This window comes from Rhinolophus sinicus, chromosome X (genome assembly GCF_036562045.2).
Source record: "Rhinolophus sinicus isolate RSC01 chromosome X, ASM3656204v1, whole genome shotgun sequence".
In the NCBI taxonomy this organism is placed as follows: Eukaryota; Metazoa; Chordata; class Mammalia; order Chiroptera; family Rhinolophidae; genus Rhinolophus; species Rhinolophus sinicus.
Window position 1 is genome coordinate 77,364,414 of NC_133768.1, and position 20,563 is coordinate 77,384,976.

Consider the following 20,563-nt stretch of genomic DNA (forward strand, 5'->3'; position numbering starts at 1 on the left):
ATTATTGACACAGAGATAGAAAAGTATGCCTGCCCCAGTATTATTTAACATAAGGGCAGGAAATTGTGTTAATTTCAGTTCTCAGTACCAAGGACTCATGTTATAGATATATTGCTGGGTAGTTAATGCTCTCTGGCCCAACTATCATCCAAAACAAAATTTCCACTGCAGGCCATATATTCTTTCCAACCAAACAACTGATGTGGCAGCATAGTGTTTGTTTCCAGAGGAACAGAAACATCTGTCTTCCTTCTCGCCTACAAACGTTCAGAGGATAAAATCCTTTAGTTTTCCTAATACTTCCTTAGTCCACACATGGAGATGGAGAATGTCCCCCATATGAAATAAGAATAGTGAAGGTTAAGAAACAGTCAGTGAAATTTGCAAGTGGATCTTCTCCAGTAAAATAGCAAAAATTGAGATGTGCAAGGTTACCTCTTCACCAGTAGGCACTGATTGGTCTTTGTATTAGTCTGAGGGCTGGGCCTAGAAACCTAGACCTTGGCCCATTATATTCACCACAAGGGCCATTTTTAGAACCTCATAGGCAGTATATGCACTCTCACTTATGAAAGCCATGTGATACATTGCATCAAATATATTAAAGGGCTCTTATACCCTACTTTATATATTGCTGTAAACTTTTTAAAATTTTTGTTTTTCAATTATATTTGAAAATAAATACTATTTTATATTAGTTTCAGGTGTACAGCATAGTGGTTAGACATTTATAAAATCTATCAAGTGTTCCCCCATAAGTCTGGAACCCACATTCACTGTGCATAGTTTTTACTATGTTATTGACTATATTCCCTATACTGTACTTTACATCCCCGTGACTATTTTGTAACTACCTTGTTTTAAAGTGATTTTTAAAATATTGATTTTGAAATTGTTTGATTACATGTAACATTTAACTTACCGTTAGGTATAATTTATTGGAAATCATTATTAATACTCAAGAATTGTTGCTAAATAAGACAATCTAACCTACAATTTGTTTTTGTTTTTTTTACAATTTGTTTTTGATGCAATGAAATTCCTATAAATACTAAATTTAAATGACTAGTTAAATTGAGATATACGTAATAGACATTTAATTAGACATTAATTTAGATTAATGGCATTTTGGAGTTAATGGTTTATTTCTGACTTAAAACATTTTTATAGACCCACATAAAGCTTATTATCCCTGCACATGGTTCATATTGCCTAATAGATAAAATATCTTTGTTTGCCATATAAAAAGTAGTCAGTTTATATGCATGTTCTGCCTTTTTATCAAGGAACAGGAATTAAGTACATTTTTGATCCAGGTTGGTGTAAAATAGAGCAGAACTTTCTGGCACAATATAATATCAAAGCAAATACCAATAACTCAAAAGCAATTTCTCCCTGTGCCCATTGAGATGCTCTGAAGAGTTAACTTTTCACAATAAGAAACTGATTTTTTTATCTGAAAACTTAATATTGTTAACATATTTTGCTATCTACACAGCCACAATACAATATAATAGCCTAGCTGTTTGGGCTAAATTAAGAATAAATATAGATATATAAATAAGAAAGCCAATAACAAGTAAGCATATCCACTTCAATCTATAAACCACTCAGTATGTATATCAGGGCAATTTAATATTATCTCAAATACTTATTTATAAACTGTAAGTTGTTGTCCTTCTAACAATAGACAAACCTGATCAGATCAGATATGCGGCTACACCTTATTATTCCACCGTAGGTTTATATATGATTGTGGAAAATCTACAGTAAACTTTTGATCATAGACTGAGGTCCTTTGATGTAATAGTCTATCAGTAGGCTGCCTGTATCTGCCTCAGAAGTTTTGTTCTCAAGAAATGAAAATCCTACTTATGATTAGCCAGAGCCAGTATACCTGAAGGCATAAATAAATAACAAATAAATAAATAAGTACACATACACAAACAAAACCAAAGAATCAAAGAAACATTTGTAATCGTTCTTTCCAACAGAAATATAATAAATTTTCTAGTAGCCACATTTATAAAAGTAAAATGAAATAGGTGAAATTGATTTTAATAAAATATTTTATTCAACACAATATATTCAAAATATTGTCATGTCAACATATACTCTATGAAAAGCAATAAGAAAATATTTTACAATTTTATTCATATTGCCTATTTAATATCTGGTATGCATTTTGCACTTACAACCCACCTCAATTCAGACTAGCTAATCATAAGTGTTCAATAGCCATGTATGGCTAGTGGCTGCCATATTGAACAGCACAGGTCTATAGCATGGTTCAGTTGTTTTTAAACTTGAGTCTGTATCAGGATCATCTGGAAGGCTTGTTATAATACAGATTGTAAAGCCTCACTCCCAGAGTTTCTAATTCATAGATCTGGACAGAACTTGAGAATTTGCATTTCTGACAAGTTCTTTGAAAATGCAGATGATGCTGATTTGGGGACCCCAGTTTGAGAACTATGGCCATAGTTCTTTCAAAATCCAGCTTTAGTAACTTTTACCCCTGTATTAACATGAATGGTCAAGAACTGACCATAGATAGTATGGTTGCTGTTGTTATTTTTGATGCTGGTCTAATTGCATTTTTTAACATTGCAAATCACCATTTGCCTGTTGGTTAAGATTGAATAATTATTTATGTAGATGGGCATTCCTTGATCTTCATGTCTGTTATTCTCTGAGTGCTTCTTTCCAGGATGCTGAACAGGGAAGAAACATTTATGGGCTTGCTTGTACTTAGTGAGTATTTGCAGAGCTGTATTAATACTATATCCATATGCATGCTCTGATCTTTAGACACAAAATAGCCCTTTTCTGGTTGACAACCTGTCAGTCAACCAATTGACAATCTTCCCAGCATAAATTCAAAGCTCTAATAGTGATTAATTTGATTTTTAAAATATATATTCATTGATTTCAAAAACGTTGAACTTTAAAATCATAAATGAATAGCTCACTGTTTTCTAGCTCAATGGAAAATAAATATATATATATATATATACTTTTAAAATTTCATGCTGTTTATACCATTACCTGAATTTACCTCTGAATGTGGACAGGTCCTGGTCACCAAATTGTAGATAGTTCTGCTTCTTGTAAAAGATGCAGTTCCCTCCTATCCCAACATGTGTAAATATTTCATTTCCCTTGTCTTGTTTCTGAAGGAAAACAATGAGGAGTTAATACTTTGTCTTTTAACTTTGTTTTTGTCCTAAGAGTACAAAAACAGCCTCAGAGCCTCCCTTAGCTCCTCCTGTGTCTGAAGAAGAAGATGAAGAAGAGGAAGACGAAGATGACAATGAGCCCCCACCAGTTATTGCACCAAGACCAGAACATACAAAATCAGTAAGTCACAAATGAGTATGCCAAATGATTCAAACAATGTCCTTTGGAACAGTCATAGAGTCAGAATCCAGTTAATCAACTAGTACCTACTGAGAATCTACTATGTTTCCAGAACTTGAGGATAAAAGATTACCACATGACAATTAGAGAATAATACCAAACAATATACGAGTAAATGCTAAGTTATAAAACTGCTGCAGAGGTTAAGATAGAGAAGAAAATCCATGTGAATCAGGTAGGAAGACTTGCATAAGCAGAGGTACCAGTACCAGAATTAACACAGCATGTATGAGGGTCTCAAAGGAGTAGATCCTGAGAGCTTTCAAGGACAGTTTACTTGAAGCAACTTAAAGTTATTTTTTTAATAGAAATGACTTGTCTTTAAAAATCCATTGAGGGTTGGGGGGGCAGGATCGGAGGAGGGATGAATACGCAGAATATAGAGGATTTTTAGGGCAATGAAAATACTCTGCATGATACCATAATGATGGATACCTGTCATTATACATTTGTCAAAACCCATACCCATAGATTGTACAACACTGAGAATGAACCGTGTGTAAACTATGGACTTTGGGTGATTATGATGTATCAGTGTAGGTTCATCAATTGTAACAAATTTACCACTGTGTTGAGGGGATCTTGATCATGGGTGAAGCTATGCATGTGTGGGGACAGAGGGTGTATGGGAAATCTCTGTACCTTCCTCTCAATTTTGCTGTGAACCTGAAATTGCTTTAAAAATTTGTGTTGATTTTTTTAAAAATCTCATTGATTGAACGGTGTCTTGACTTCACACATTTCCCTTGCCTTGCTGTTTTAATTGTAGAACTTCTTTTTCTTGTCTTGAAGATCTACACCCGTTCTGTGGTTGAATCCATTGCTTCGCCAGCAGCACCAAATAAAGAGGTCACACCGCCTTCTGCTGAAAACGCCAATTCCAATACTTTGTATAGAAACACAGATCGGCAAAGGAAAAAATCCAAGATGACAGATGAGGAGATCCTAGAGAAGCTAAGTGAGTTTTTTTGCCATTGATACTTTCTTTATGGAATGGTTTCTAATAAAATAGAATGGGAATTGATCCTTTAGAAGTTTGAACTTGCTTCCATGGACTCCAGGCTCCCTGAAGTCATGAGATGTAAAGTTTGAGACTCGCGGTGTATTCCAGATCACTCCCTCCCCTTGCTCTCCTAAGTTGACAGAAACTAAATATTTTCACTTGAAAAAAATCAATTAAACTGAATATTTGACAAAATGAACTAAGCACTTTTTACTTTAAGGTTACGCTCCCAAAAGGAATAAAATTGTCTGATGACACATCTTATAATCATACTCAAAAGGCCCCCAACTGATCAATCATGATAGATAAAGTCAATCAAAGCACAGCACAGTCAATCTAAACTGGCAACCACAATAATGTAACCTTTTCCTTTAATTTAGGAGTATTTCTACGGGGAGAGATGGCCAGGCCAGCAAATGCTAGCAGCCTCCTTCCCATAGTGTCATTAGTGTGTACATGCTTGTGCATATGCACACCAGTTTTGCAAAACATTCTTCTTCCAATTAGCTTTCTGGGCCACAGAGATTTTTAAAAAATACATTTTCTGCTGAAGAGTCAAAGGTCTGTGAAATGTATTCATTAAACTCATAGTACAAAAGCATCTAACAAATTGCTAGTTATCCAAAATCAGTGCTCCCAATCTGACTAACACATACTCATCCTTCAAAACTCAGCTCAAACTTTGCCTTCTCAGGAAGGCCTTCCTTCTCTTTCCCAGTTTGAGGTAAGTGCCACTCTTATTTGCTACTTTTATGGCAGCAAATACCACAACATACTAATCTTTCTCATAACTTCCCTTAAACTATGAACTCCTCAAAGGTAGGGGCTGTGTCTTCTTTTCCTGCATGTGCAGCTCTAGTAAAGTGTCTGGTACATAAAGGCACTTAATAAATGCTTCGTGTAAAATGAATGATAAAATGAGCAAATAAATGTATCTTTGCTGGGTTCCTATTTGTCTATTTTATGCCACAATCTTTGGATGAAACAATAGAAAAACAATTTCTTGCCATCAAGAAACTTACACAATGGGATTTATAGATGATGTAATACAGAGTTGTACACCTGAAATCTATGTAATTTTACTAACAATTGTCACCCCAATAAATTTAATTAAAAAAAAAAAGAACATCAACAGCAATAATATCAAGACCTTAAATACATGTAAATAAGGATGAGAAATAAATTTTAAAACTTGGGGAAAAAAAAATTTATTTGGAAGATAAGATTTAATAGTGTGATACAATTAGAGAACACAAAGCCATATTATATCATGCAATATATATATATATATATATATATATATATATATATATATATATATATATATATATATATATATATATATATATATTCACCTCAGAAAAGGAAAAGAACAGTTTGGGCAGGTTATAGGGCACAGGAAGACTGCAGAGGTTGTCATAAGGCCATTTTGTCCTTTGGGGGACATTTGGCAAAGTCTACAGATATGTTTATTGTCAGGACATATGGAGTGCTACTGGCATCTAGTGGGATAGATTAGGGATGGTTCTAAATACTCTATAATGTAAACAACAACCCCCACTAGTTTCCCCTCCACAACAAAGAATTATTCAGCCCCAAATGTCAAGGGTGCTGAGGTTGAGACATTCCGCGCTAGAGATATTTGGAAAGACAAAGGTTTGGGTTGCAGCTGTCACTGAGTGCTCACAACTGAAATTGCTGGACTTAAACCAAACGATTTTACTGTGCATGATTAAATATGCCTCTAGTTCTAATACCAACAATTTGATGTAATAACAACAGTAACATTTCCCATTTATTGAGCACTTTCTGTGCTGGCCACTTTTCGTATATTATCAGGTTTAATTTTCACAATAATTCCTTCTGGTAGATTTTAATAGCCTCATTGTGCAGATCAGTGAAAGTAAGCCTCAAAAAGCTAAAGTGACCAGGTTGCCAAACTAATGAATGGCACAGCCAGGGTTTGAAATCAGAACTGTTTGCCTTTGAACTTACAGTATTCCATTATCCTCTTTGAATATGCATATCCCAACTGTGTATATGTGAGAAAAGGAAGGAAAAAATGAAAGGAATTGCCTGGCTAATTTCTGTTCAGTTATTCAGACAAGTGCCTCAACTTTCTTCCCTACATTTTGGACATGCAGAAATGACCTGTGAGATATTAGATTTCTTAAATCTAACAGTCTCGCTTTAGTAAAATTGACTGTTATTTGGTATCTGTTTCAAACCTCAATACATTTATTATAATTAAAATGCATTTATAGCTTTCTTAATTTTAGTGACAGAGAACCAAGCATTATTTTCTCGGGGCAAAATATTGCTTTCCTTGCAAACTGCAATGATACTGGAGATGTGCTCTCTATAATTTGTGTTTACTCTACCTTGCATTGAGGAACATGATGGAGAGTAAAAAACTACCTTTGATTATATATATTTTTTAATTTATTTTTTAAATTTATTGGAGTGACTATTGTTAGTAAAATTACATAGATTTCAGGTGTACAATTCTGTATTACATCATCTATAAATCCCATTCTGTGTTCACCACCCAGAGTCAGATCTCTTTCCATCACCATATATTTGATCCCCCTTACCCTCATCTCCCACCCCCCACCCCCCTTACCCTCTGGTAACCACTAAACCATTGTCTGTGTCTATGAGTTTCTGTTTCTCATTTGTTTGTCTTGTTCTTTTGTTGTTTTTGGTTTATATACCACATATCAGTGAAATCACATGGTTCTCTGCTTTTTCTGTCTGACTTGTTTCGCTCAGCATTACTCTCTCAAGATCCATCCATGTTGTCACAAATGTTCCTATATCATCTTTTCTTACTGCCGAATAGTATTCCATTGTGTATATATACCACAACTTCTTTATCCATTCATCTATCGAAGGACATTTTGGTTGTTTCCATGTCTTGGCCACCGTAAACAAAGCTGCAATGAACATTGGAGCACACGTGTCTTTATCTCTAAATGTTTTCAGATTTTTTGGGTAGATACCCAGGAGAGGGATTGCTGGGTCATATGGCAATTCTATTCGTAATTTTTTGAGGAACCTCCACACTGCCTTCCATAACAGCTACACAAGTCTGCATTACCACCAACAGTGTATAAGGGTTCCTTTTTCTCCACAGCCTCTCCAACATTTGTTACTATTTGTCTTGTTGATGATAGCCATTCTGACTGGGGTGAGGTGATATCTCATTGTGGTTTTGATTTGCATTTCTCTGATGATTAGTGATGTTGAGCATTTTTTCATATGTCTATTTGCCATTTGTATGTCCTCTTTGGAGAAATGTCTCTTCAAGTCCTCTGCCCATTTTTCAATTGGGTTGTTTGTTTTTTTGTTGTTGAGTTGCATGAGTTCCTTGTATATTCTGGATATTAGCCCCTTATCGGAGGCACTGTTTGCAAAAATCTTCTCCCATTCAGTTGGTGGCCTCTTTATTTTGTCAATGGTTTCTTTTGCTGTGCAGAAGCTTTTAAGTTTCATATAGTCCCATTCGTTTATTTTAGCTTTTACTTCCATTGCCTTTGGAGTCAAGTTCATAAAATGCTCTTTGAACCCAAGGTCCATAAGTTTAGTACCTATGTTTTCTTCTATGCAGTTTATTGTGTCAGGTCTTATGCTTAAGTCTTTGATCCATTTTGAATTAACTTTGGTACATGGTGACAAATAGCAGTCCAGTTTCATTCTTTTGCACGTGGCTATCCAATTCTCCCAGCACCATTTATTGAAGAGGCTGTCTTTGCTCCATTGTATGTTTTAGCTTCTTTGTCAAAAATTATCTGTCCATATTTATGTGGTTTTATTTCTGGGTTCTCAATTCTATTCCATTGGTCTATGTGTCTGTTTTTCTGCCAATACCATGCTGTTTTGATTATTGTAGCCCTGTAGTACAAGCCAAAGTCAGGAAGTGTGATACCTCCATTATTGTTCTTTTTCTTAAGATTGCTTTGGCTATTCAGGGTCTTTTGTGGTTCCAAACAAATCTGATGATTTTTGTTCTATTTCTTTAAAATATGCCATTGGGATTTTGATGGGGATTGCATTGAATCTGTATATTGCTTTGGGTAATATGGCCATTTTAACTATGTTGATTCTTCCAATCCATGAGCACGGAATGTCTTTCCATTTCTTTGTGTCTTCTTCAATTTCTTTCAAAAATGTCTTATAGTTTTCAGCATATAGGTCTTTCACATCCTTGGTTAAGTTTATTCCTAGGTATTTTATTCTTTTTGCTGCAATTGCAAAAGGAATTGTTTTTGTATTTCTTTTCTGAGATTTCATTGTTAGTATATAGGAAGGCAATGGACTTTTGTACATTGATTTTGTAGCCAGCAACTTTACTGTATTCGTTGATTGTTTCTAATAGCTTTTTGGTGGAGTCTTTAGGGTTTTCTATATATAGCATCATGTCATCTGCAAAAAGTGATAATTTAACTTCTTCATTCCCAATTTGGATGCCTTTTATTTCTTTCTCTTGCCTGATTGCTCTGGCAAGGACTTTAACACTATGTTGAAAAGCAGAGGTGATAGGGGACAGCCCTGTCGTGTTCCTGAACGTAGAGCAAAGGGCTTCAGTTTTCTCCATTAATTATGAGATTAGCAGAGGGCTTGTCATATATGGCCTTTATTATGTTAAGGTATTTTCCTTCTATACCCATTTTATTAAGTGTTTTAATCATAAATGGATGTTGTATCTTGTCAAATGCTTTTCTGCATCAATTGATATAATCATATGATTTTTGTCCTTTATTTTGTTTATGTGATGTATCACATTGATGGATTTTGATGTTGAACCATCCTTGTGCCCCGGATGAACCCCACTTGGTCGTGATGAATAATCTTTTTAATGCATTGTTGTATTCGATTTGCTAGAATTTTATTTAGGATTTTTGCATCGGTATTCATCAGAGATATTGGTCTGTAGTTTTCTTTTTTGTGCTGTCCTTACCAGGTTTTGGTATCAGGGTAATGTTGGCCTCATAAAATGAGTTAGGGAGTACTGTCTCTTCTTCAATTTTTGGAAGAGTTTGTGCAGGATTGGTATTAGATCCTCTTTGAAGGTTTGGTAGAATTCACTAGTGAAGCCATCTGGTCCCGGACTTTTGCTTTTGGGAAGGTTTTGGATGACTGATTCAATTTTGTTACTGGTGATCGGTCTGTTTAGATTTTCCAGTTCTTCATGGTTCAGCCTAGGAAGGCTATATGTTTCTAAGAACTTGTCCATTTCTTCTAGGTTGTTGAATTTGGTGGCATATAGTCCTTCATAGTATTCTTGGATGATCCTTTGTATTTCTGTGGTGTCCGTGATAACTTCCCTTTTCGTTTCTGATTTTGTTAATCAGTGTCTTCTCTTTTTATCTTAGTAAGTCTAGCCAAGGGTTTGTCAATTTTGTTAATCTTTTCAAAGAACCAGCTCTTTGTCACATTAATTTTTTCTATTGTCTTTTTGTTCTCTATTTCATTTAGTTCTGCTCTAATTTTTGTTATTTCCTTTCTTCTGCTGACCTTGGGTTTTACTTGTTCTTCTTTTTCTAGTTCTTTAAGGTGTAACATGAGGTTATTTATTTGGGAGTTTTCTTGTTTCTTGAGATAGGCCTGTAATGAGATAAATTTCCCTCTTAAAACTGCTTTCGCTGCATCCCAAAAATTTTGGTAGGATGTATTTTCATTGTCATTTGTTTCTATGTATCTTTTGATCTCTCCTCTAATTTCTTCTTTGACCCAGTCCTTCTTTAAAAGTATGTTGTTTAATCTCCATGTATTTGTGTTTTTTCCCGCTTTCTTTTTACAGTTGATGTCCAATTTCAAAGCCTTGTGATCAGAGAATATGCATGGTATGATTTCAATCTTCTTAAATTTGTTGAGACTGATTTTATGTCCCAATATATGGTCTATCCTTGAGAATGTTCCATGTACACTAGAAAAGAATGTATAGTCTGATGTTTTAGGATGAAGTGCTCTATAAATGTCAATTATGTCCATTTCATCTAATGTGTCATTTAGGGCTACTATTTTGTTATTTATTTTCTGTTTGGATGATCTATCCATAGCTGTCAATGATGTATTTAAGTCCCCTAGTATAATTGTGTTTTGGTCAATTTCTCCCTTTAGTTCTGTTAGTAGTTGCTTGGTGTATTTTGGTGCTCCCTGATTGGGGGCATAAATATTGATGACTGTTATGTCTTCTCGTTGTACAGTCCCCTTCACCATTATGAAATGTCCATCTTTGTCTCTTGTTATCTTTTTCACCTTGAAGTCTGTTTCATCTGATATCATTATGGCTACACCTGATTTTCTCTGGGTACCATTTGCTTGGAGTGTCAATTTCCACCCTTTCACTTTGAGTCTATGCTTGTCCTTGTAGCTGAGATGTGTCTCTTGGAGACAGCATATGGTTGGGTTTAGTTTTTGATCCAATCTGCTACTCTGTGCCTTTTTATTGGTGAGTTCAGTCCATTTACATTTAGGGTGATTATTGATATGTGAGGATTTCCTGTCATTCTATCTTTAGTTTTCTGGTAAGGCTGTGTCTCCATTGTTCCTTTGCCTTTTTGTTGTTGTCTATTATTTCTGTGTGGTGGTATTCTATGATGTTTCCCTCTGTTTCTTCTTTTATTTCAGTATATATTTCAGTTCTGGATTTTTTTTGGGGTTGGTTACCCTTAAGTTTATGTAAAAGAAAGTTTGATATTTAGAGTATTCCATTTTCTTCAGCACTTACTTTCTCCATTCCCATATTCGGTTCAGGCCTTTACTCTCCCCTTTTTGAGTTTTGGTTGCCACAAATTGTCCCTGTTGATGGTGGTCGAATAGCCTCCTTTAGTATTTCTTGTAGTGCAGGTCGTGTATTAGAAAATTCCCTCAGCTTCTGTATGTCTGGAAAGGTCTTTATTCCTCCTTCATATCTAAAGGATATCTTTGCTGGATATATTATTCTTGGCTCATGATTTCTCTCTTTCAATAGTTTGAATATTTGTTTCCACTCCCTCCTGGCTTGTAGAGTTTCTGATGAAAAATCTGATGATAATCTAATGGGCTTTCCTTTGTAAGTTACCGTCTTCTTTTCCCTGGCTGCCTTGAGGATTCTTTGTTTGTCGTTGATTTTAGACAGCTTCAATACAATGTGCCTTGGAGAAGGCCTGTTGGGATTGAGGTAACTAGGTGTTCTATTTGCTTCTTGGATTCGAGGGTCCAGTTCTGTCCACAAATTTGGGAAGTTCTCATCGACAATTTGTTTGAATATATTCTCTGTTCCCTTCTCTCTTTCTTCTCCTTCTGGTATGCCCATTATTCTTATATTGCTCTTTCTGATGGAGTCAGAAAGTTCTTGTAGAGTTCTTTCATTTCTTTTAAGTCTCAAGTCTCTTTCTTCTTCCATCTGTGTCATTTCCAGGTTTCTATCTTCGATGTCACTGATTCTTTCCTCCATCTGGTCAACTCTACTACCTAAGCTGGTTATTTCATTCTTAATTTCTTCTATTGAGTTCTTAATCTCCAGAAATTCTATTTGGTTCTTTTTTAAAATTTCAATCTCTTTCGTAAAATGCTCATGCTGTTCTTTGATTGAGTTTCTGAGTTCATTTAACTGCCTATCTGTGTTTTCTTGCATCTTGTTGAGTTTTTTCAGAACTGCAATTTTGATTTCTCTGTCATTTAAGTCACATATTTCTGAATCTTTAAGTGCCTTTTCTGGAGATTTTTCACTTTCTTTCTGAGCTACCTTGTTGCCTTGGTTATTCATGGCAATTACTGGTTTACTATTTCTCTTCCTAGACATCTACAGGAGTGGCTTCTGCAACAGGTTGATACGAAGCGGTCTTTTTTTTTGTTTTCCAGTACTTGTTGGTAGAATGTTTTATTTTTTCTCCAACTGCAGCTTATTTTTCTTCTCCCACACGGTAGTGCTATGTTTTCTCTGCACTATTCCAGCTTCTCACACAATGGGGGGATTCCCTGGGAAACGGGCTTCTCCTTTGTTAATAGTTCATCTAGGTCACAGGGCGCAGTATTCTGGTGGGTATGCGGAGAGCTTTTGATGTTGCAAAGCTCTTCCAGCTCCAGATTCGGAGCCTGTATGTTTCAGCAGTTCTGTTTACTCCTGCAGGGATCTGCCCAAAGGTGGAGTCAGGGGTGGGGTGAGTTGTGAGAGGTGGCCCAGAGCAATGGCGGCGACCACTACCATAGCCAGTCCTGCTTCCACAGCTCCTTCCCCTTTGCCTTAACTAGTTGGGCTGCAAATTTGTGTCTGTGGTCCCCAGTTCTCAGAACAGCAAATATTCTGTTCTTTTGATCTGACACTGCTACCGTTCCGCTTCTAGAACCGGGCAGGTTGGGGCAGGGCAAGCTTTGAGAGGGTAGGGAGGGGGCGGCTTGTCTCAGTGCCTAAGGCTTCCATTCTTTGCTCGGCAGTGAGGGCTTAAATCACCGTTTTCAGCCTTCTTCCCTCAGTCTTTGCTCCGAGGTCTGTGCCATGAACATTGGGTTCATCCGTGTTATATGCTGTCCCCTCAGCCATGTGGGCCATAGGCGGCGCCCTAGCAGTCCGAGTTCTTCCTTCTCCCACAACTGCAGTAGTTCCGGGAAGCAGCGAGCTCAAAGCACTGAGCTAGGTCTGCGTCCCGTACATTTGCGGCTCCATCTCCGCACTTCTCCCTTTCCTCCTCCCCCCGCTGGCGTGAATCTCCCACCTGTAGGTGACTTCGGTAGTGGGCCTCTTCGTCTTGCCTGTCTGCTGTGGAGGGAGTCGTTTGTGTAGTTTTTGTTGTTCGATTCTTTGTAAATTCCAGGGGAGCTTTTACAGAGGCTTACCTGACGCCGCCATTTTTCCTCGCAATCCCCCTAGCTTCTGATTATATTTTAAATTAAGAATTAAGTGTTTTCTTCTCCCTTGGAGAGTGCTTAGGCATAGAATGTTTTTTTCTGTCTAGCCAGTGGGCCACCTATAGTTGCAAGTGCTTACAAGACCTTGGTAGGGAGAACCTGCAGAGAAATGGGAAGTGCTTCTCATGAATCAGATCCAGGTTGACCTATACTGCAAAGTCAGTCTTTCCTGTTTCTACTCTACCAGCAGCCTCTCTATATCCTCTGTCTGACACTTACTTAATATGTGACCTTTGACAAGTTATTTAACCCCTCTCAGCCTCAGTTTCTTATCTGTCAAATGGTGATATGAATCATAACTACATATTGGTACTCTGTCTACACGATAGATGTTATGTAGCTGTACCAAAATGCAATGGCTAAAAAGACAGGTATTCAAGTCAGACAGTTCCAGATTCAAATTACAAACCCATGGCTACCACCTATCTACTTTGGGCAACTTATTTAACATTTACGTACCTCTTTTTGCTCACCTGAAAAAATGGGGATCATAATAGTACCAAAGTCTTAGCGTTATGATAATTAAATGAGAATAATGCATGTAGAAACCTCCGCTACAGTACCTGGTACAAAATAGGTGCTCAGTGAATGGTAGTAACTATTTTATTATGTAAGTATTAAGCCTTAATAAGATAATACAATGGGACAGGCTTTGAAATGAATCATAACTGAGTCTGCATTACAGACCTAGACTAGCTCTGTGTCCTTTGGCAGGTGATTCAACTCTGAGCTTCAGGTTCTTCATCTGAAAAAATGGAGATAATAACATTACCAATATAATACGGATTTTGTGAGGACTAAATGAGGTATAAAGTATGTTAAGACACCAAGCACAATAAATAGTAATATATAATTATTATGCTATTTTTTCCAAAATGAGAGTGACCATATTTTTCAATATAAAAAAATGGGACACAGCATCTTGCAGTGGGACACAATGTTTGAAACTACAAATAATCCCAGATATATGGTCTCTGTTCAGAAGTCATCGAGGACCAAGAAATCTAGGCCCTCATTGGAGCTTTGTGAAGAAATAGAGGACCCTGTGCTGAGAGGTAAAGGAGATGTGGATGGGAGACAGGGATGTAGAAGAATGACCTACAGCCCATAGTAGAGTGGACCCTCACACACACACCATAAGAATGGGGAAGAGGTGAGGGGGACTTTACCTTCAGTCTCAGGGATCCAGTTACTATGAGGTGGGCAACCCAGACCACAGAGCTTACAGGCTATTTATCTTCTGTGCAGATACTGATCATGGGGGCCAAAACATGAGATCATTAATGGCTGGAGTGAATAGATCATCTTTCAGTTTTACACAAACTGATAGCTTGGGTCTGGCTTATTCATTTTGGTCTGTCTGTGTCTGTTGAAGAAAAAAAAACCTATATTTCAGTGAAAATTTTCAAAAGGCACCAACTTTCAGCAAAATTGTGCAATGCAGGAAATTTGTCTTAGGTGTCTCTCTTCTGTGCCCCACAATCACCTCCTCCTCTCGTCCCTCCCCTTCCCTAGCATTCCTTACTCAAAACTTTCTGCTAATTCCTCCTCAGATATAATTGATTTTTAGAGAATTACTTTGCTTTTTCTCGGGAATCAAAACCTTCATTATGCTAAACTGACAATCCTTTAGTAGTTGGCATTCAACTTACTTTAATATGTAGGAGAATATATTGATGGGCTTTCTGTCACTGAAATCACATCATGAATCTTATACTAGTATTTCGTGATTTCTTAAATCCTTCTACTTCAGAATAAACAGTTTGTGTCTCATTTAGGAAATTACCCTGGTAGGAAACATCCTGGTATTAATATCATTTTTTTCCTCCTGATTTTAAGTTGTTTATTTTTGTCATTTTATTTCCTATTGTGTCACAATTCTTTTTCCTTTCTTTAATAAAATTTATAAAAGCAAATTATAAAGGCTCTGATGAAAGAGGTCACTATAGAAGCTTGCTTTGTGATTCAGAATTGTAGACAAGGCCTTCTGTGCAGTTGTCTAACATCAGTAGGTGGCAGCACACACTCTCCTATGAAGGGTTATGGGTATGGCAATGCAATTTTATTTGAATAGCAGTTAAATTAGGAAGCAGAGACGTCATCTAAAGGGCAGCGTGAGGTGAGCCTCTGTAAAGTTCCCCTGGAATTCAAAACTAATTGAACAACAATAATTCCACAAAGGGCTCCCTGCACAGCAGACAGGCAAAACAATGAGGCCCACTACTGAATTCACCTAAAGGTGGGCAAGTCGCTTGAGCAGGGGAGGAGGGAAGGGAGAAGTGCCGAGACAGAGACACGCAGGCGCAGGACACAGACCTAGCTCAGTGCTCCAAGCTCGCTGCATCCGTAGCTACCGCAGCTGTGGGAGAGGGATGAAGTCGGACTGCTAGAGCTCCTCTTGTGGCCCACAGGGCTGAGGGGGTAGCATATAACACGGCTGAACCCAGCACTCAAAACAGAGAACTCGGAGAAAAGACACAGGGAAGAAGGACGAAAATGGTGGTTTGGGCCCTAACTGCCAAGCAGAGAGTGGAAACCTTGGGCACTGACACTGGCCACACCCTCCATACACGCCGGAGCTCGCCCCACCACCACGTGCCCAGTGCTAGAAGCAGAAGAGTAGCAGTGTCAGATCAAAAGAGCAGAATATTTGCTATTCTGAGAACTGTGAACTGCAGAAACAGATTCGCAGGCCCGCTCGTTCTGGCAGAGAGGAGAGAGCTGTGGAGGCAGGTCCGGCTGTGGTGGTGGTTGCCGCCATTGCTCTGGGCCACCTCTCACAACTCACCCTGCCCCTGGCCCCAACTATCTGGGTGGATCCCTGCAGGAGCAAACAGAAATGCTGAAACATACGGGCTCTGAATCTGGTGCAGGAAGAGCTTTGGAACTCCAAAAACTCTCTGCACACCCACATGGACACTGTGCCCTGTAACACAGGTGAACTATTAACAGAGGAGAAGCCCATCTCCCAGAGAATCCCCCCATTGTGTGAGAAGCTGGAATAGTGCAGAGAAAATATAGCCCTAACGTGTGGGAGAAAAAAAAAGGCTGCAGAGAGAAAATAAAACATTCTAACAACAAGTACTGGAAAACAAAAGAAAGACCTCTTCCTATCAACCTGTTGCAGAAGCCACTCCTGTAGATGTCTAGGAAGAGAAATAATAAATCAGTAATTGCCATGAATAACCAAGGCAACAAGACAGCTCAGAAAGAAAGTGAAAAGTCTCCAGAAAAGGCACTTAAAGATATGGAAATATGTGACTTAAATGACAGAGAATTCAAGATTGCAGTTCTGAAAAAACTCAACGAGATGCAAGAAAACACAGAAAGGCAGTTTAATGAACTCAGAAACACAATCAAAGAACAACATGAGCATTTTACGAAAGAGATTGAAATTTTAAAAAAGAACCAAATAGAATTTCTGGAGATTAAGAACTCAATAGAAGAAATTAAGAATGAAATAACCAGCTTAGGTAGTAGAGTTGACCAGATGGAGGAAAGAATCAGTGACATCGAAGATAGAAACCTGGAAATGACACAGATGGAAGAAGAAAGAGACTTGAGACTTAAAAGAAATGAAAGAACTCTACAAGAACTTTCTGACTCCATCAGAAAGAGCAATATAAGAATAATGGCATACCAGAAGGAGAAGAAAGAGAAGGAACAGAGAATATATTCAAACAAATTGTTGATGAGAACTTCCCAAACTTGTGGACAGAACTGGACCCTCGAATCCAAGAAGCAAATAGAACACCTAATTACCTCAATCCCAACAGGCCTTCTCCAAGGCACATTGTATTGAAGCTGTCTAAAATCAACAACAAAGAAAGAATCCTCAAGGCAGCCAGGGAAAAGAAGGCGGTAACCTACAAAGGAAAGCCCATTAGATTATCATCAGATTTTTCAGCAGAAACTCTACAAGCCAGGAGGAGTGGAACCAAATATTCAAACTATTGAAAGAGAGAAATTATGAGCCAAGAATAATATATCCAGCAAAGATATCCTTTAGATATGAAGGAGGAATAAAGACCTTTCCAGACATACAGAAGCTGAGGAATTTTCTAATACACGACCTGCACTACAAGAAATACTAAAGGAGGCTATTCAACCACCATCAACAGGGACAATTTGTGGCAACCAAAACATAAAAAGGGGAGAGTAAAGGCCTGAACGGAATATGGGAATGGAGAAAGTAAGCGTGCTGAAGAAAATGGAATACTCTAAATATCAAACTTTCTTTTACATAAACTTAAGGGTAACCACTCAAAAAAATCCAGAACTGAAATATATACTGTAATAAAAGAAGAAACAGAGGAAACATCATAGAATACCACCACACAGAAATAATAGACAACAACAAAAGGCAAAGAAACAATGGAGACACAGCCTTACCAGAAAACTAAAGATAGAATGACAGGAAATCCTCACATATCAATAATCACCCTAAATGTAAATGGACTGAACTCACCAATAAAAAGGCACAGAGTAGCAGATTGGATCAAAAACTAAACCCAACCATATGCTGTCTCCAAGAGACACATCTCAGCTACAAGGACAAGCATAGACTCAAAGTGAAAGGGTGGAAATTGACACTCCAAGCAAATGGTACCCAGAGAAAATCAGGTGTAGCCATAATGATATCAGATGAAACAGACTTCAAGGTGAAAAAGATAACAAGAGACAAAGATGGACATTTCATAATGGTAAAGGGACTATACAACAAGAAGACATAACAGTCATCAATATTTATGCCCCCAATCAGGGAGCACCGAAATATACCAAGCAACTAATAACAGAACTAAAGGGAGAAATTGACCAAAACACAATTGTACTAGGGGAATTGAATACATCATTGACAGCTATGGATAGATCATCCAAACAGAAAATAAATAACGAAATAGCAGCCCTAAATGACACATTACAAGAAATGGACATAATTGACATTTGTATAGCACTTCATCCTAAAACATCAGACTATACATTCTTTTCTACTGTACATTGAACATTCTCAAGGATAGACCATATATTGGGACACAAAATCAGTCTCTACAAATTTAAGAAGATTGAAATCATACCAAGCATATTCTCTGATCACAAGGCTTTGAAATTGGATATCAATTGCAAAAAGAAAGCAGGAAAAACACAAATACATGGAGATTAAACAACATACTTTTAAAGAACGACTGGGTCAAAGAAGAAATTAGAGGAGAGACCAAAAGATACATAGAAACAAATGACAATGAAAATACATCATACCAAAATTTTTGGGATGCAGCAAAGGCAGTTTTAAGAGGGAAATTTATATCATTACAGGCCTATCTCAAGAAACAAAAAATCCCAAATAAATAACCTCATGTTACAACTTAAAGAACTAGAAAAAGAAGAACAAGCGAAACCCAAGGTCAGCAGAAGAAAAGAAATAACAAAAATCAGAGCAGAATTAAATGAAATAGAGAACATAAAGACAACAGAAAAAAATTAATGTGACAAAGAGCTGGTTCTTTGAAAAGATTTACAAAATTCACAAACCCTTGGCTAGACTCACTAAGATAAAAAGAGAGAAGACACTAATTAACTAAGTAAGAATTTGAAAAGGGGAAGTTTTCACGGACACCACAGAAATACAAAGGATCATCCAAGAATACTATGAAGGACTATATGCCACCAAATTCAATAACCTAGAAGAAATGGTCCAGTTCTTAGAAACATATAGCCTTCCAAGGCTGAACCATGAAGAACTGGAAAATCTAAACAGACCGATCACCAGTAACGAAATTGAATCAGTCATCCAAAACCTTCCCAATAGCAAAAGTCCGGGAACAGATGGCTTCACTAGTAAATTCTACCGAACCTTCAAAGAGGATCTAATACCAATCCTGCTCAAACTCTTCTAAAAAGTTGAAGACAAGACAGTACTCCCTAACTCATTTTAAGAGGCCAACGTTAACCTGTTACCAAAACCTGGTAAGGACAGCACAATAAAAGAAAACTGCAGACCAATGTCTCTGATGAATACCGATGCAAAAATCCTAAATAAAATTCTAGCAAATCGAATACAACAATGCATTAAAAAGATTATTCATCACGACCAAGTGGGATTAATCCCCGGGGCACAAGAATGGTTCAACAAACGCCAACCCATCAATGTGATACATCACATAAACAAAATAAAGGACAAAAATCATATGATTATATCAATTGATGCAGAAAAAGCATTTGACAAGATACAACATCCATTTATGATTAAAACACTTAATAAAATAGGTATAGAAGGAAAATACCTTAACATAATAAAGGCCATATATGACAAGCCCTCTGCTAATCTCATAATTAATGGTGAAAAACTGAAGCCCTTTGCTCTACGTTCAGGAACACGACAGGGCTGTCCCCTATCACCTCTGCTTTTCAACATAGTGTTGGAAGTCCTTGCCAGAGCAATCAGGCAAGAGAAAGAAATAAAAGGCATCCAAATTGGGAATGAAGAAGTTAAATTATCACTCTTTGCAGATGACATGATGCTATATATAGAAAACCCTAAAGACTCCACCAAAAGCTATTAGAAACAATCAACGAATACAGTAAAGTTGCTGGCTACAAAATCAACTTATAAAATTCCATTGCATTCCTGTATACTAACAATGAAATGTCAGAAAAAGAAATACAAAAACAATTCCTTTTGTAATTGCAGCAAAAAGAATAAAATACCTAGGAATAAACTTAACCAAGGATGTGAAAGACCTATATGCTGAAAACTACAAGACTTTTTTGAAAGAAATTGAAGAAGACACAAAGAAATGGAAAGACATTCCGTGCTCATGGATTGGAAGAATCAACATAGTTAAAATGGCCATATTACCCAAAGCAATATACAGATTCAATGCAATCCCCATCAAAATCCCAATGGCATATTTTAAAGAAATAGAACAAAAAATCATCAGATTTGTTTGGAACCACAAAAGACCCCGAATAGCCAAAGCAATCTTAAGAAAAAGAACAATAATGGAGGTATCACACTCCTGACTTTGGCTTGTACTACAGGGCTACAATAATCAAAACAGCATGGTATTGGCAGAAAAACAGACACATAGACCAATGGAATAGAATTGAGAACCCAGAAGTATAACCACATAAATATGGACAGATAATTTTGACAAACAAGCTAAAAACATGCAATGGAGGAAAGACAGCCTCTTCAATAAATGGTCCTGGGAGAACTGGATAGTCACGTGCAAAAGAATGAAACTGGAC

General features: G+C 37.1%; 1 protein-coding gene across 18 annotated transcripts in view; it reads left to right on the top strand.

Moving 5' to 3' along the window:
- Window positions 1-20,563, top strand: part of PAK3 (p21 (RAC1) activated kinase 3) — a 415,175-nt gene that overhangs the window by 289,593 nt on the left and 105,019 nt on the right. For all 18 annotated transcript variants that reach the window (XM_074324355.1, XM_074324352.1, XM_074324353.1 and 15 more), the window contains 2 exons: window positions 3,232-3,360; window positions 4,213-4,378. In XM_074324355.1, the coding sequence (XP_074180456.1) occupies window positions 3,232-3,360; window positions 4,213-4,378 (295 nt within the window). The remainder of the gene's footprint in view (window positions 1-3,231; window positions 3,361-4,212; window positions 4,379-20,563) is intronic.